At 29.4% G+C, this 18,630-nt stretch overlaps 2 protein-coding genes across 2 annotated transcripts; both read left to right on the top strand.

Annotated features, from left to right (window-relative positions):
- The first annotated feature begins 500 nt into the window (after positions 1-500).
- LOC123296214 (probable serine hydrolase) lies at positions 501-2,753 on the top strand. The gene is made up of 2 exons (XM_044877675.1): positions 501-689; positions 1,318-2,753. Exons 1-2 carry the CDS (start codon positions 501-503, stop codon positions 2,161-2,163), a joined length of 1,035 nt encoding a protein of 344 aa, XP_044733610.1. The 3' UTR covers positions 2,164-2,753.
- Positions 2,754-6,836: 4,083 nt separating this feature from the next.
- LOC123294792 (probable serine hydrolase) lies at positions 6,837-8,878 on the top strand. The gene is made up of 2 exons (XM_044875942.1): positions 6,837-7,058; positions 7,767-8,878. The coding sequence occupies exons 1-2, from the start codon at positions 6,870-6,872 to the stop codon at positions 8,580-8,582; spliced, it is 1,005 nt and encodes a 334-aa protein (XP_044731877.1). The 5' UTR covers positions 6,837-6,869; the 3' UTR covers positions 8,583-8,878.
- Positions 8,879-18,630: the final 9,752 nt, after the last annotated feature.

The following is an 18,630-nucleotide window of genomic DNA, read 5'->3' as shown; positions in this document are numbered from 1 at the left end:
TGACTATTTTGTTAATTTGACTTTATTACGCATCGAATGGCAAAAATACCAACTTTCCAATGTGATTAGAAGTGAAAAGGGAAATTTTAGAGGTGTTTTTTAAAGATGAGATGAAAGCCTATGTCTTTTCCTTTTCCATTTGCAAAGTTGCTCATTAAAAAAAATTAGGTTTTTTAAATTTATAATGAAGATTAACGATACTCTACCTTGTCAGATCGAAAAAGCCAAAAGACTGTGGTGAAAGACGTTTTAAAATTCTCAGCTCTGTTTACCATATTTAAGTTATTCATTATTTTGGGGGTAGCCTGTATACACTAAAATCTGAAGTTATTAATTACCTATCACAAAATACTCCAATTTCATTATTACAAAATTTATTAATTTTTATAATCGTTAAGTGATTTTGTGATTTAATTTTGACATACAGTGATTTATCTATTCTATATAAATACAAGATAACTATTTCAAATTGAAATAACGGATAAGTTTATACTAACAAAATGTTGTTCTCAAAATTATACAAACCAAATTATTTGAAAACGTTCACAAATTTACGAACAATCACCACCACAAAATGTTTGAAGGTTGAACATGCAGAAATTCGCATTCCAGTACCATGGGGGCATGTGTCAGGACAATGGTGGGGCTCAAAAGAACAAAGGCCAATTTTGGCCGTTGCGGGATGGAAGGTAAGCTATTTTGAAATATAATTTTAAATTCCCATCGCAAACCATATCCTTAGGGAAAGTAGCTTTTGATAAAAATGAAAGTTTAGAATAATTTTGTTTTTTAAGAGTGGGATAAAAGACTCAATGAGCACAAAGCTCAAAAGGCCTTAATATTTGAGATTTATTTTTTAAATGTTCAGAAAAATATAATGTATTATGTATGTTTCTTTCAAGAACTAATTTTCAAAGCATTTTCCAAATTTTCAAAGAGTTTGATAGAACGCGAATTTTTAATTATAACTACATAATTTATTTTGTCATTGAGGCCCGTTAACCTTTAAGAATGCGTAATCAAGACCTGAAAAAATAGATACAATACCTTCCTCAAACACTGAACGCTTACAAACTTCAGGAAACTTATTTTTTTGGAACTCTTTTCCTATTTAATTTCAAATTTGGATAACATTATCGGTATATACGAAGCAGCCAGAAACTAATAAACCTTTAAATTCAACCCTTAAATAATTCAAAACAAAAGTAAAAAAAAATATTTTTCCCAGAAATTTCATAAATAGTTAAAAAAACAAGCCATTCGTAAATCAAATCACAGATGTTGATTTTTGTTTTAATAAAATGTTTTTTATTTTAGGATAATATTGGAACATTTTTACCATTAATTGAAGAAGTCTCCAAACACGTTGGCATTGTTTGCATCGAAGTCTCAGGTTTAGGGCTGTCAACACCATTCCCACCTGGATTTTTTTATAATTTCGATGCCGCTTTAACTATCGTGCACCATGTTTTAGATCACTTTAAATGGGATAAAGTCTCCTTCATGGGTCATTCTTTGGGTAGTGGTACTGCATTTATGTACGCAGCACTGTATCCCGAATTAGTTGATTTCATCGTGGGAATTGATATGTTGGTACCCATGCCAACTAGCAGAGAAAACTTTTGTAAAGTGCGACGAACATCTTTAGACAGTTTTCTGGCTTGGGATAAAGCGATTGCAAGAGGTGAACGTAAATTATATACATATGAAGAGGCTCAAGAAGAAGTTACTAAAAACACATTCAATTCAATACCACGCGAATTTACTGCACACTTATTACAACGGGAACTAGTTAGATCTGATTCACATCCTGGAAGGTATTATTTCCGTATGGATCCAAGACATAATGTTAAAGCGGTCACATATCCACCTGAACAGATATTAGAAATGGCTGAACAAGTGCGATGTCCAATATTAAATATAAAAGGAACAGAATTTCCTTTTATTGAAGGAGAAACAATGTATTATAAGGTTTGTGAAATCTTAAAGAAAAATAACGTTCCATTGCAAATAGAAAATGTCCAGGGTTCGCATCATGTACATTTAACTAATACAGACGATTGTGTGCCAATTGTTAAAGATTTTATTCGAAAATATGATAGTGAAGAACGTTTTTCGGAGATACCCAATGCCGATGTACGAAAATTTTATAATTTTTGTTAGTTAACTTTATGAGTGTTCACATTTTCGAATCCAAATATTTACTTTTTACGCTACTAACCGAAGATTTGAAGGTAATTTTGACTAAGAACAGAGAAGTCGCCATATCCATAGTTGTTGGTCTATGTGAAAATATTCTTAATGCTACAGCCAGACACAAGGACGAACACCAACGAAACTAGCCAAGTTCTAAACAATTTATCTTTTTTCCTTTTTCGTTGTGGTTACCTAGTGTTCGTCTTTGCTTGTGGCCGCATCATTAGATGACTTTGATTTACAAATATATTTTGCTATTTTTCAACAAGTTTGAATAGAAAAACATTTTATAAATGTTTGTTTGTGGCATTATTATGTAAGGGGCACATAGTGAAATCTGTGAAAGTTGCTCTAAAAAAGATATAGCTTGTGCTTGTTCATTCATATGTCATCACTCATCACAATGTGACATCTTCTAACATAGTTGTCATCATATCGTGATAATACCTTCATGTTAGGAATAAACAAACACAAGCTAAATTGTAGGGAAAATCATCAATGACATCAAGCAGTTAATACGGAAACCGTAAGCAGAGGCTTAAATCTTAAAAATACAGCAGTGGTCTATGGAATGACTAGACCATTAATTAGGAGAGTAGACTATTTTTTATTAGACAGTTCGTTCATGCTTTGTAACAGTATTTTGTAAATTACTTTGGTTTAGTTTGAGCCTGTTATCGTATAGTTTTATTCCAAGCTGAAATGATTTTCCCAATAATTATCATTAAAAATTATATTTAAGTTTCATTAATTTATTTTGTATTTATAATGAATTTATTTAAAAATAAATATTAGATTTATGTTTGTAAAAACAATTTGTCTTTCTGTTTCGACAATAACCCATCTTTAACATGAGCTAAGTTCTTTTGTGTTTTTTTATAAGGCGTTTTATATAGTGGCATAGCTAGCTCTGAGGAAGCCCCATATCAAAATTTCAAAATTTATAACGTGGGTCATTTTTGCCACGACATTCCGGCACCTTGATAGTTAAAATAAATCGACACTTAAAATATATATTCGAAAAATTATAGGTTTTTATTTTTTTTAATGATTTTCGAGATCCGTATTTTCTCAGCATATGGAAAATTATATATATAATCCCTTTTAAAAATTAAAAACCTACAACTTTACGTTGGGAAAAAGCTCGTTTCAGAATTTAACGAAAATCAACTAATAATAAATTAATAATTAATTTGCTTCGTCTTTAGGGTAAAAAAAGGAGGAAGCAATATTAACAGACTAGAGAGCCACCTATTAATATTTCTGTGAATCTATATCTTGGTAACTTCTTTATCAGCTTACAATTTTAATCAAATAGCGTACAATGTATATTATACAGACTAGACCGTTTAAACTTGTAAAAAGAAATATCTTGCTAATGAAAGATATTTCTTTTTACAAGTCTTCGAATCTAATTTAGATGAGATACAAAAAAGTTTTCAGATTTAAAGAGATCTCTTGGTAACCTTGAATTTTTCAGAATCATTGCAACTCGAGCACTTAAATAATAGGAGGTAGAGCGTAATTGATAATAATGTAGTTGTGGATGTATGAGCATGACAACAATGTTTGATTTAAAGGATCAAAATTTTTTATGGGTAGACTTTTACTCAAAGATACGTTATGTGGTTAAAAATTTAGCATAGGTATCCATGCAAATTTTTAGGAAAAAAATCATTGAAAATCGATATAAAATACATTGTTCTTATGGAGAAATCATCAAAAAACGATATATTTTGAAAGTTTTTGATAATTTTCACTTGAAACGAAAGAAAACAAATTTTAAAAAAAACTTCTTAATAAAAAGTAAATAATTAGGAATGACATAGAAAAGGAAAAAAAACAAAGTATATCCGTCGATATAAGGGATGTAAGAGCAGGGTAGATTTAAGGTTTCAATTATTTTTATTTTATTTTAAACTTTTTTTCGACGATGAATTTTATTATAACTACATGAATATAGACGAAAAATAAGGATAAAATTTTTCGATAGCTACCGTAGTTTTCGAAATATCGAAAGCTGAACAAGTAAAGAAAAATTTCAATTTGCAATGTTTTAAAAATTACGCCAGATATCGAAAAAACCTGTAAATTTTACCATTATTAGAAATTGAATCCAAAAAATACTAAACTAAAATATATTGTAGGCAACTTATATATCATAACTATATGAAAAATTGTTTCCTATTTACAAATATTGAGGTATTGTGATGGGTAAAAGTTCGACAATACTCAAACGGAAAATAACAGAATAGCTGAAAATTGTATGGGTTTAAAGAGGCCATTTTTCGCCCTTTACAACAATACCGCTCACACTATGCTCCTAAGAAATGATGCGGTGATGCAGGGGAAGACAAAATACGATTTTTTTTATAAGTGAAACGAATGTACGAGTGATGATTCTTATTTGAAGGGATTTTTCTTGAAAAGAGAGAAAATCCAACTGATTTAAAAAATAACTCCATACCTTTTTTCGCTGACTTACAACGATTGCAAAAGACATTAATAGTGAATGTTATAGAAATGAACAGTGAAAATAATGAATGTGGAAATTATAGCCATCGTTTCCACATTTTGCACAAGGACTGGCATAAGCGAACAATTAAAACAAAAAATGAAAAAGAAGATACAAAATTTAAGGTTTTCAAAAAACATTTCATTCAAATAGAACAAAATTTGGCCAAGATATTCAAAACATTTTGATTTTTTATACTTTATGACATTATTAAAATTTAAAAATCTGATTTTGCTCTATCACACTGAAATTTTATCCTATTTTAACAAACCACAGTTACGAAAATGTCTATGTTAGACGAAACTAGTCAAAATATTTTAAATTTTTAAAATATTAAATAAATAAAAGTGGACTAAGCAAAGTAAATTGGAAATTTTATTTCTTCAATCCTGATATTTTATACTTTATGACGTCATTAAAAAAAATTTGATTTTGCTCTATCACATCCAAATTTTATCCTATTTTAATAAACCAAGTATGTTAATTCACTAATTTTGGGCCATTATTTTCAAACTTTTGGTCAAATTTAACGAAACTACAATATTTTTCAAAATTTCACCATCATGGATTCCATATTTGGCACAAGGACTGGTATAAACGAGTAACTAACAGGAAAAACAAAAATACGACCCAAATTAGTGGGTTTCAAAAAAAATTTCATTCAAATCGAACAAAATTTGACCAAGATATCCAAAAAATTGATATTTTATACTTTACGACGTCATTGAAATGAAAAAATTTGATTTTGTTCTATCACATCCAAATCGTACCCTATTTTTATAAACCAAGTATGTGATTCCACTAATTTTGGGCCATACTTTTCAAATTTCTGGTCAAATTTAACGCAACTACAATATTTTTCGCCTAAAATTCGGTACGCACGTTTTTATTTTCTGAATGTAAAACAACGAAACAAGAAAATTATTTCGATTTTTCCCATGTATATGTTTAAGGAGTGGTATACACTCGAGGTTTGGACAACATCTTCAATTTCTGTCTTTGAATACATGTATTACCAAAATGTATACAAAATGCATAAATGGCCGTATGTATAAAAGAATTATGAATTTCATAAACTGAAATCTAAATTAAAAATTTTGTTAAAAAAAATATAGACAGAATGCATTTTTATTATTATATAAACATTTGAAACTCCGGAAAGGTATTTTAGTATTCAATAGGATTTCCTTATCAGTTGATCCTACTAAAATCAATAGTTGCTTGGGAAATATGAAAATAATCTCTTCGTAATCTTTTTTTGACATGAATTTTATCAAGTTTTTCAATTAGGTACTTCAAATTGATTCTTTTTTTTTTTCCTAAGAAACAATTATTCCACTTCCAACATAAAATATCGTCGGAATTTAAAAACAAATAAAAAGCACAAGACTTTTAACTTTAATTACTCCCTGTTATATTGAAATTTATTCTGTTACTAGCTTGATACCCACCTGCTTCGCTAGATTTAAAAGTAAAAATGACCGCGTCATAGTCTCCACCTTCCTTGTTCTCGCTTATCACCCTTTCATAACATTCGAATTAGGGGTAGTGATTGTTCTACAAAGGTAAAATATATATACAGATTTCAATTTTTTTTAAATGTAAGTGATGATTCATTGAGTGTATCAGAACAGGTGGCCATGAAATGCATCTCGTTCACAATTTTACAGAAATCTTTAAATTTAGGTTCAAAATGATTAATTTTATAGCTCTTATTTTTATAAATTATAGCTCATGTGTTAGTCTGATGTAGGAGCTATATTATTGTACAGATTCATTCAAATGCAATCGATAGTTGTTGCGAGACATACAAACAAACAAACAAACAAACATCCTAACTTTCAAATTTATAATATATGGTTCAAAATAATTTATAATCATATATAATAGTCATATGGAAAAATTTAAGGTCCTTGAACCTAAAAAAGTCAAATTGTATATAAGAATGATTCTTTCGATTTAAAATTCGAATAAAAATTATTGAAATATCTGAAGTAAAATAACCGACTCATTCTTTACAACAAAATACTCCAAAATTTTTTGTTGATAAAAAAGTTATTGACGTCTATGATTTAGTTTTAATATTTTATAAATACATTAAATAATTGGAAAAATGAATATTTCAAAATTAGAAGTTGTTCGATAAGTTATCTGAAAGATGTTACTCTCGAAATTATACAAACCTAATTGTTTGAAAACAATCTCAAATATACGAACAATCACTACAACAAAATGTTTGAAAGTTGAACATGAAGAAATTCGCATTCCAGTACCATGGGGACATGTGGCAGGACAACGTTTGGGACCAAGAGATCATCGACCAATTTTGGCGTTAGCGGGATGGAAGGTAAGCGTATTTCAAATATATTTTAAAATCAGAGTTGTGCCAAAGGCCAAACATGCAATCACAATTGAATCGCAGAGGTTTTTGTGGTCGCTGATTACAAATTGTCAAATTTTTTGGAAATTCACCCCCTATTCGATTTCTTTTTCGATTTCGAATTCCTTATCGACCACCCCCTAGAGTAAAATATCATGTATTACTTATTATAATCGAGCTACATATCGTTTTCGAGGGTTTTAGGGTCGCTGATTACAAATTTTATGTCAAGTATTTGAAAATTCATCCCCTCTTAGCGACCAACCCCTGAACCAAATCGAAAATTTAAGTAATTCACTCCAAAATTAAATCACGGTTTTATTTCTTAGAGGTCCCAGTAGCAAAATTAATGATGAACAGCCCTATCTAGAAACTTTTTTTCGACTTTTTGGCCGCATTTTGTCCTTCGACCGCAGAAAACCTGATGAATATTTTAACTTTTTACTTAAAAAAATTACAAACAAGATAAATTTGAAAAAAATATTTATTTGAAGCTTTTTTAATTATTTTGTTTAAAAAAATATGCCTGCAGTCTTTGAGATAAGCCAATTTCTAAATTATAGTTTTGAGAAATAGTTTTTTTTCTATGAAAAAGAAGTACTATAAAAAAAAGTTAAAGCCTGAATGAAATCAAAATTTACAAGTAGCTTTTGATTAGAAACGATTTTATTTTAGGATAATATTGGAACATTTTTACCATTGGTCGAAGAAATCTCCAAGCATATTGGTATTATTTGCATTGAATGGCCAGGTTTAGGACATTCAACACGGTTCCCACCAGGATTTTACTACAGTTACGATGCAGCCCTAACTGTCTTACACCAGGTTTTAGATCATTTTAAATGGAACAAAATCTCATTAATGGGTCATTCATTAGGTAGTGGTACTGCATTCATGTACGCTGCGCTTTTTCCCGAATTAGTTGACTTCATCGTAGGACTTGATACATTAATACCATTAGCAACAAATCCAAAACATTTTTGTGATGTGCGACGAACATCCTTAGAAAGTTTTCTAGAATTGGATAAAGAGAATGCAAAAGGTGATCCTGAATTATATACATATGAAGAGGCTCAAGAAGCGATTACCAATTTCACTTTCAATTCGATTTCACGTGATTTTACTCCACATTATTTGAAACGGGAATTAATTAAATCCGATAAACATCCAGATAAATATTATTTCCGTATGGATCCTAGACATGATGTTCGTGCGAATACATATTCTCGTGAAGTAATATTAGAAATGGCTGAACAAGTAAAATGTCCAATATTGAACATAAAAGGAACAGAATTTCTTTACATCGAAGGTAAAACCATGTATAATAAGGTTTGCGATGTATTAAAGAAAAATAACGTACCATTGCAAATTGAAAATATCCCGGGTTCGCACCATGTACATTTAACAAATACAAACGCTTGTGCTCCAATTATTAAAGATTTTATTCGAAAATATGATACAGAAAAACGATTTTCGGATAAACCCAATTGAATTGAATATTTGTATGGTATTTAAGAGACAATTTTATGAGAACCAGTTAAGTGATGAAATCCATTTAATATAAATAAAAACTTCTGGCAGTCTGATACAAAATACTTACCTCAGTATTTAATAGTTATTTGAACAATTGTACCTATGCAGACAAAAGTCAATAGCACATCCGCAGATATGAATTTCCACCGTTTATAAATATAATATTTGAGGTTTAATTTCAAGTTGACATATGAATTCAGTTCAGGTTATATTAACGAATATGATGTTGTAAAATTATCAGTTTACAACTTAAATCGATATGAAACGATTTGAAACATTTTACTTTGGCGACTTTTGAACCATGTGGTTGCCTATTAAAGTATTAATTTTTTCAGATTGTTTGAAAGCTTAGAAAATTTTGAAAACAGGACTATTCCCTAAAAGATCCAGTATACCAAAAACAACGAACCGATCAATTTGATGGATCGGTCCTCAATTACACACATATAGTCATGTTCCTTCCTCCTGTGAAACATTTAATATCAGCCAAACTAAGCAGAAATTATCTGAGAGGCTTAGATAAGCCATACACCATTTTAATTCCGAGCATAAATTATATTTCGAAGAAACGGAATATTTTTAAAAACGTTGCAGAAATGAATGAAACTGTCAACTTTCGGACTGACATCAAACAAACCTTAGCAATGTTTATAGTCATAAAATCAATGAATACAAATCACTTTAAAATTTTGGATCAACGATAAAGATGAATGTGCAAATTGTGAATTGACGCTACTAAGTTTGCGGCGACAATGCAGTTTAAAGAATATTGATTATCAAAACAATGTATCAGCAATCACGCATGTTTAAAATATTAAACATCATCATAATATACCATTAGGTCGATCGGTAAAACACTTGATTGTGAAATAAGAGGTCAGCTGTTCGAGCCTCGGTAAAACATGAACTTTTTTTAAATTTTTATTTTATTTTTTCGTTTTAATACAATAAGAACATTGAGGGCAGTACAGTCCACTTACTTAATTTCTTTTTTCTAATACTTTGGTAAGACTTCGGTCTAAAAACATGTTTTTTTTAATGTGATTTTTATACTATTTATAATTGTTAAGTTTTTATATTATCTATATTTTGTTTTATTCAGTTGTTAATTGTTATCGTTGTATTGTTAGCCTGCTTGTGTACACTGGGTCTTTTAAGAAAAGTGGAAATTTGAAACTCGAATTTCTTATATAGGGCGGCCTTCAGCTATCCTCCATAAAAAAATGTAGCTAGTCAATTCAGAAGGTCCAAAATAACACCAAAGACAATTTATTATTTTGAAAGCTCAGAGTTTTAGGTACAAAACTTAGGTACAATAAGAATTTTTTTATTTTTTAATATATTTTCTAGAGTTATGATTTTTTTAACAAAATTTCGTTGTTTTTTAACGCTTTTTTTTATATCTCAATATTTATTAACGATTTGAAACATTTTACTTTGGCGACTTTTGAACCATGTGGTTGCCTATTAAAGTATTAATTTTTTCAGATTGTTTGAAAGCTTAGAAAATTTTGAAAACAGGACTATTCCCTAAAAGATCCAGTGTATACATTGCGTCTCGAAAATATAGTATACACACACACAGGTTTAAATATTATACTTTGTACCTAATTTTAATTAATTCTGTGTCGTTCTTTATATTTAGAGGTTGATTAAGTATCAATAGAATACAAAATTTTGCTAGTAAATATATGTAGTGTTAAATTCTTTTCCTCCTGATCCACTCTCCAATAATACCGCATCATTTCGCGTTGTCAATTTAAGAGGTTTCCCCCTCAAATTTAGGGTATAAAAAATTGCATAGGAGATTTTTTTGGCGGAAAAAAGCTTAGTATTTTTAAGGATTAAAATATATTTTGATAAATACTGAAAAGATTGTTGATATGTAACTATTGTAATACTTTTAGAAAAAACTATTTCCATGTAAGTAATATCAAAAGTAGTCAAAAAATACTCAATAGTGGACAAAAGTTTTAGGGAATAAGGCAATGTTTTAGGGATTTTGAAGGGCGTTTTTCATACTGTCAGTAGTTCGATACAAATATTCGGCAGAATTCATTTTTGTCTATCACAAGCAATATGTTGACATTTATTTAACAAAATGAAGACAAACATAATTTTTCATTATGTTAAAGCTAAGAATTATCTTAAAACATTTAATTTTTCAATGGTTAAGGACAGCTTTTTTTTGTGCTAGAGAACTACCTATATTCTTCTTCTTCTAAATTCTGAAACACTCTATAATAATTTTAGTAAATTATTATGTAATTAATGTATTTATGTTGATGTGATGGTGATGTAATAATAAATAATAATAATTAAATAGTTATTTCATGATGTCATTCTGTAATATGCGTTACCATTAAAACTAAAAGGAGAAAATTATAATTAATATTTATATCAAGTCCCGGTGCCCATCATCAAGCATTGTCATTATAAATACAGTCTAGAAATTTCTATGTGGCTTACTTATGCTTAGCTTAGCAACTTTTTAAGGTGGGATGTGGCTCTCGTGGCTTGTGTTGGATATTCGTTTTTTGCCCTAATTGTATTAGGATAATATTTAGCCTTTTTCATCGGAAGATTTAAAAAAATGCGCTAGATAGCAGCACTAAATGGGGGGGGGTACATTTGAAAGTCTTTTCCGTTTCCGTTATATATAGGCTTGTAATGTACCCCTCCCCCCTTAGTGTTGCCCTCTAGTGCATCTTTTTTTAATCTTCAAAGGAAAAAAGCTAATTGTTTGACACTGAATAAGAGGAGAGAGTCTGTTGTCCGAAAGCTTGAAAATATAATGAATTTCTGCATTTTTCAACTTGTTGAAAAACAGACATATCCTCTTGTTCAGTGTCAGGCAAAATGAAATATTCTAATAAAATACTAATATAATTACAAATAAACGGATGCCTGCGAATTGAAACCACACAGCAATTTGGGTAGTATTTATCAATGACAATGTCGATGGACGCCCTGCCTATTACGCTTTTATAAGTGGTTACAAATCGGATACAACATAATCTGTTTTTATATTATACCTTTGTGAGTAAGATATTTGCAATGAAAATTTAACTGTACTCAGATTATAGGCATGATATTATTGGAAAAATCATTTTTCCATGCGACAAACAGTGAATCGAAACCAGCCTAAGATTTATTTATCCCGAATTTTAGGTAAATAAAAATAGCCCAGTGAGAAAGAACAGCGTTACCGAATTTTTTCATATAAGACGCCGACCGCAAGGAAATAAGGAAAACACATCCAAAGTTTCAACGATGATGTAATCAATAATTTTTCAGTGTGAAATCAGTAGGGGCTGCGAAAAGGAACTATTATAAATAGTTCCTCTGGCGGTACTGAATTTGTTTCTGCAAAAATTCTGCACGCAACGAATTTATTTATCTTATTATTAATAAACATAGTCCATTGATAGAATCATGATTAGTACCTACTTATACAGACCGTGTTCAAAAGCATTGCTAATAGAAAATCAATGTTAAATAAATAAAATCGGCCCATCATTTTATTATTTAAAAGAAAAGGATAAAATATTTATGAATAGTTGATGATGAATCGGTGCTATAATCAATAATTTTTCAATATGTAATCAGTAGAGGCTGTGGGCTATTATAAATAGTTCCACTCACGGCACTGAATTCGTTTCTGCAAATGTTCTGCACGCAACGAATTTATTTATCTTATTATTATTAAACATAGCCCATTGATAGAATCATGATTAGTACTTATACAGACCGTGTTCAAAATCATTGCTAATAGAGAATCAATGTTGGCGCATCATTTTATTATTTTAAGGAAAAGGACAAAATATGTATGATTAGTTTTACCAATTAAATTTCAAAAATAATTTTTCAAATATTTTCTCTATGTGTGTAGGGTCCAACAAAAATTGAGTATGCTCTATGTATAGTTTTATAGTAAATATTTTATTTCTTTATTAGCAATGCTTTTGAACACGTCCTGTATACTTAGACTTCAATATTTTTACATATTTTTTTATCTATTATACATAAATTAATATACGTCATTCGTCATCTAATGATCTAATCTATAATAAGAACCTTAATCATTTACAATTTATATTAAGAGCAGACAATAAATAATAATATATGCAAATAATTTATCAATAATAGGAAAAATAATGATTTCATATAAGATTAACTTATACAATTTACACAGTATTATATTTCTAGGTTAATGTCATTCCATTAAAGTCATTAAGAAGAAAATCTTTAATACGACCTTTGCAAGTAAATACTTATAATTATATATTTGTGAATCATTATTTTAATTTTTTCCTGAAACCTTTGATGACTAGATTTTCAAGAGGACAAAGCTTGCACCTAGAATTTTAATTGACAAGTGGTAATTAAGTCAGAGTCCAAACTAGTTTGATTAAAAAACAAGGTTTCTTTTATATTATTCATTTAGTAATTTACTATCTAAAGTTTTTTCATTAAATTCAAAATATACTGTTAAACGATAGAACTAATTTACTAATGTGGAAACAATTTATATTCAGAAATTATATGAACTTACCAAAAACTATTATACCTAATATAATTAAATTATATCAGGTATTTTCTACCTGATATAATTAATTGTATCGAATAGTTAAGAAAAATTTAGGGGATCCAAAAGCAGATGAAAAATGCCCACGGCTATATGAAGACAAAAATTTGTTCATTCGTATGTAATTTAGTACACGGTAAGAAATGAATGGCGCTTATTACAAATGCTGGTATGATAAATGGCGTTATTTACAATAGACTATGACATTATGGCGTTGTTTACTATACTATTGCGTTATTAACAATACAGTATTATAAATAACGATATGGGGTTTAACCTCTGTTCCTCGGATATACGTTTATAACAGAGGCCATCCACATCATTATTTTTTAATCTTTATTTATTCAAATATATACAATTCAAACAACATTCAAATATATACAATTAAATTTTTATGGTGTGGATGGAGTCGGTTACTTCGTTCTTATCCAAGCAACAGTGTATTGTAAATATCGCCAAAGTGTATTACAAATAACACCATATACCATACCAGCATTGTAATAAACGCCACGTATTTCTTACCGTGTACACTTGGCTCAATTAGTGAGTTCTGCACACCAACACACGGGTGTTGTTTTTTATTCCCCAAGAAAATGTCAGCGACAGGATCCTGCTTATTTTCCGTCATCTTTGTAGCCAAAAAACAATCTTTTATCATCAAATTAATCAGAGAAAAGAGGAAAATATAGACAAGACCCTGATGAATAAAGACACTGAATATTTCCGCTTAAATCAACCCAAGAAAAACCACATATTATATGGAATTCGAAAATGGTGACATGCAATGAGTTGAAAAGCCATGAGAAGTAAAGTATTATTATATTGTTCATATTTTGATTAATACTGTCGCCTCCAATATGTGTCCCGATATGTCTCAATATATTTCCGGTCACAAAAGTATTTCCGAATATACGTTTGCATTAATTTTCTTCCCCAACTTAAACCATGAAAGTATCCTCTTGAATTTGAATGGAAACTGAAGCTAATCCTTCCTGTATTCCCCAAATTAAAATGAGTAGAAAATAAAAGCCGCCAGTTTTCATATCTTCTTTCTGAATGATGTTGATCTATTAGATGTGATCGTACTGCTTATCTGCTCTAAAATAATGTTGAGAGTATTTATTTTTGAAATAAAGTTCATATTATATGAAATGAAACCTTTCTATACTAATTGGGTAAGTAGGTAAAAGTGATAAAATAAATCTAATCAATACTTAGCTGATTTCTAACGAATTATTAAATGTTTATTTGATCACACTTATCAGTGTAATTTTGTTAAAAGCTAACTAATACCTTATTAAGGTGGTTGGACTATTAAAGTTTAAAAGATGCAGGATAATACGAACAAAAACAAACAAGTGAAAACAAACAATTGACTGAGTTAATTGTTGAAACACCATGTATAGACAGTGTTGATTACTCTATTACATACACATATACATATACATGTCACACATACATAACTGATATTCCCATATTAATACATACTACAAAATTTGCATCTTATGTGTGCCCTCGTAAGTATACAGTGATGTTTACGAAAAAATGTTTCAAAAAAAAGTTGTTTATTTTTTGATAAGAAACATTTTTTACACTTAAACTTTTGTTCTATCTTTGACGGTTTACAAGATGGATCCTACGGACCCAAGACCCAATTTACCTATGTTGCTCATTTACGAACTCGACCTCACTTTTAACGTCCTAAGCACGCTATAAAAAATTTAGTTTGATATCTCTTTTCGTTTTTGAGTTATCGTGATGACAGACAGACAGACAGACAGACAGACAACCAGAAATGGGCTAATAAGGCTAATAATTATGAACATCTATACCAAAATTTTGTTCATAGCATCAATATTTTTAAGCGTTACAAACTTGGGACTAAACTTAGTATACCTTGGTACATTTCATATCCATGGCATATAAATTATAGTCAGTCATGGGGACTGTCGACAGAAAGGGAAATTTTGAATTAATTGTAGTATGAATAATTATAATTGCATAACTTGTTAATTGTGCAAAAACATGTGTATAAAAAACGACTATAATAAAAATATAAGCAAAACATAAAGTTAATCATGTTTTTCAAATTTTTATATCAAACGCCACCTATGAACAGTTATTACAGAAGTTACCAAAGGTCAGAATCACTTAGTTAATAGTTAATTGTACAGCTTTAATTATTATTGCATAGGTGTAGTTTTTTCAATAGAAAAAAGTTTTAGTTTTCTAGATTACAGTGTTATATCTGTACCTATAGTCATAACATGTTGCTGACAGGAAATTTTACACTGCCAAATATTACTTATGATACATATATTAAATATCATCCACCGCGCCTATAGAAGTTTTCACTTCAAAAAACATATTTTGTTGACACATAATAAATTAAAAAATCATATCTCCCTAAGGATGTACGAGCGCCTGGTCAATTTTGGATTAACGGCTTGATTTTGTCAAATATGAAGGGCTATTTTCATAGATTTCTCCAAAACTAGTGGTTGGAAATAAAAAAAAAAACTATTTAAAGTTAAAACCATAATAAATTATTGAAAACAAATAAAAACCCGTTGTGCACGACTAATTGAGTATGTTTGAGCATGGTAGTGGGGACACAAATTAAAAAAAAATAAATTTTTCAATTTTGATATAACTAACGTTATATATAACTTGACAATATAAGACGAAAAGTAAGAATAAAATTGTCGATATCTGGAGTAATTTTAAAAATATCGAAAATTGAAAATTTTAGTTAATTATTTAGCTTTCAGTATTTCGAAAACCCAGGCAAACATAGAAAAATGTTTTCTTAATTTTCGCCTACCTTCATGAAGTTATAACGAAATTCATCATCAAAATTGAGAATAAGATACAAATAATTTCAACCACAAGTCTAAACTTGGTTTGGCGATCGTACTACCTTAGTCCACCATTAGTCGTTTAATTTATTATAATATCATATATAATGGGGGCAAATCATGTATTTGACATTTTTTTTATACTCTAATAGTATTTATTATAATGGCGAATGATAAATGTCAAAACCGTTTATTTAGAAATATACATGTCATCGATTTGTAAAGAAAAGACAACGGTTAAATGTGAACTAAAATCATACCTTACGCATTCAGCTCAGATATTTGTTACTCACAATCTCTTTTTAATTATAATCAATTTTTCCAAATAAACCAAGAAAGATTGTGCGTATGGTTAAAAATAAGTAGAATTTTATTGGAATAAATTAGACCGCAAATAAAATCTAATAGTCAGCATAATTTCGGGAAAAATTATCAAAACTTACTATGAACCACAAATAAATTTGAGGTTTCTGGTTTGCATAAATTTCCTGTTTGATATTTTGTTACAAAAACACAAAACTTGCGTAAAATGATTCATGTGATGGGTGGTTTATAAAATGACGCATCTGCTCTAAAGCTAAGATGGGTACTAATCAATAATAATATATTCACAAAAAGTGTTCCTAACATGATCTATTACCTAAAAATAAATATGATAAACAATATTTTACTCTACGGGCCATAATAAACAATAAAAGCAATATAAAGAGAGTCCTACAAACAGCAATAATTGTTCAACAAACGCCCAAAATTTCCATTTTGAATTTCAGTTTCCTATATACAGGCCATTTCATGAGGAATATGGATCATATTCTCAAATGTTTCAAAACCAAAGACAATCCTGTCTTTCTGTTTCACTTTAGAAGCAGAACTATGTTTACTGGAACTTTTAAGTTTTATTAGCGACCCTGAATACACCTCCAAGTTCTCTGGGTTGCTTATTATTGTAACACTAAAAATTAGATGTGTATCTTCAAAAAAAAAACTAAAATTTTTTACTTAAAACGTTTTTTCAAAAATCGTTAGCGTTCGGAGGAAATGCAACGTAAAAATATGTCATTCTTACATTTAATCGAAAGAAAACACGGTAGGTACAGAAAAATGCATTATCCAAAAGTGGTCACGGGCAATAGACAACTTTTGGCTAAAGCATTTTCTGTATTCATTTGTCTGTTCATTCGCCTGTGTCCATGGCTTTGACCTGCAATTCTAATTTCAAGGTTATTTTACCTCGATCTTTAAATGATAATGACATATTTTTAGATCCCAAAAACTAACGATTTTTTGAGAACTAGGTCCAATCTGAAGTCAGAACATGATGTTCCCCGTCAAATTCTACAACTTTTTTTAGAGTAATTTTTGGTTTTGTTAACTATAAAACGACTTATTAGCCATAAATAGATTAAAATGGTACACGGTCCTATCCAATGGTCCTGTATATGTGTTTATGTATAGATTCGGTGAGAGCAATTTCACCAATTTCAATTACCGTTTGGGAATGAGACCAATGAGGGGGCATATTTATCTCCGTATAATCTAACATTACTAAACTATTTTTTGCCAATATTTTGTAATAACTGTTTTAGACATTTCACAATTATAATATATTGGTGGGACATTCTATACTTCTACAGTCTATACAATAAGAAATGACTTTAATTTATTTGTCCTCAACTTAAATGGAGTTGCCTGCCCCGGTAGTTATAAAGATGAAGGGCCTCATGTGATATGACATCATCACCTGTTTTTATTCATTCTGCATAGTATTTATTGTATTTACTAAAACTTCTCTTTACTTCTAAATAACTGTGTCAATACCAAGAGCATTCACGTAAACATGTTTTGTAATATTTTTTTAATTCTGTAAACGATGAGAAAGGATTCTTAATTAAGATAGTCTGATATAGTTGTACAACTATGTTTAAATAAAATGAACCGTCTAACGTATTGTTAATAGCAATGATTAAAAATCTCAATCTTGATGAATTTCTCTAGTTCATAGCGGTGCTTCAAAAAATATTTTTTTTTTTGTAATAATATTAATTTTATTTACAGCAAAAGACCAATACAGTGGTGCTTGTTTCACCAATACAGTGGTGCATGTTTCGTCAAATAAACAAAAATATAAACATAAGTCACATAAGAAATATAATATAAAGATAAGTCAAAATAATAAATATCAAAAACAAATATAAATCATTCAGATTATACAATGCTATATTTGTTAAACAATCTTTCAATTTTAAATTTATAGGTGCTTTCTGCAGCTTTTATATAATTAGGTAACTTATTATATATTTCTAAGCTCGAAATAACTAAGTCATCAGTTCGAGATGTGTCTACCCCCACAAATTATTTACTGATTGCAACAGTCTTCTGTCTACTAGATAAAAAATTTCGCCAATAAAATCTTTGTTACTTTGTCATGAGGAAATCTAAAAGCAACAAGAATAATTTTCTATCATAAATTTCAAAGCACGTTCGAGAGACACTTCTGTCTTGGTTGAAAATACTGATAATACGACGAAGCTTGGTTTTTCTAAGATTAAGAAATAAAACT

The sequence above is a fragment of the Chrysoperla carnea genome, chromosome 3 (assembly GCF_905475395.1).
Source record: "Chrysoperla carnea chromosome 3, inChrCarn1.1, whole genome shotgun sequence".
NCBI lineage: Eukaryota > Metazoa > Arthropoda > Insecta > Neuroptera > Chrysopidae > Chrysoperla > Chrysoperla carnea.
This window is presented reverse-complemented; position numbering and strand designations above follow the sequence as displayed.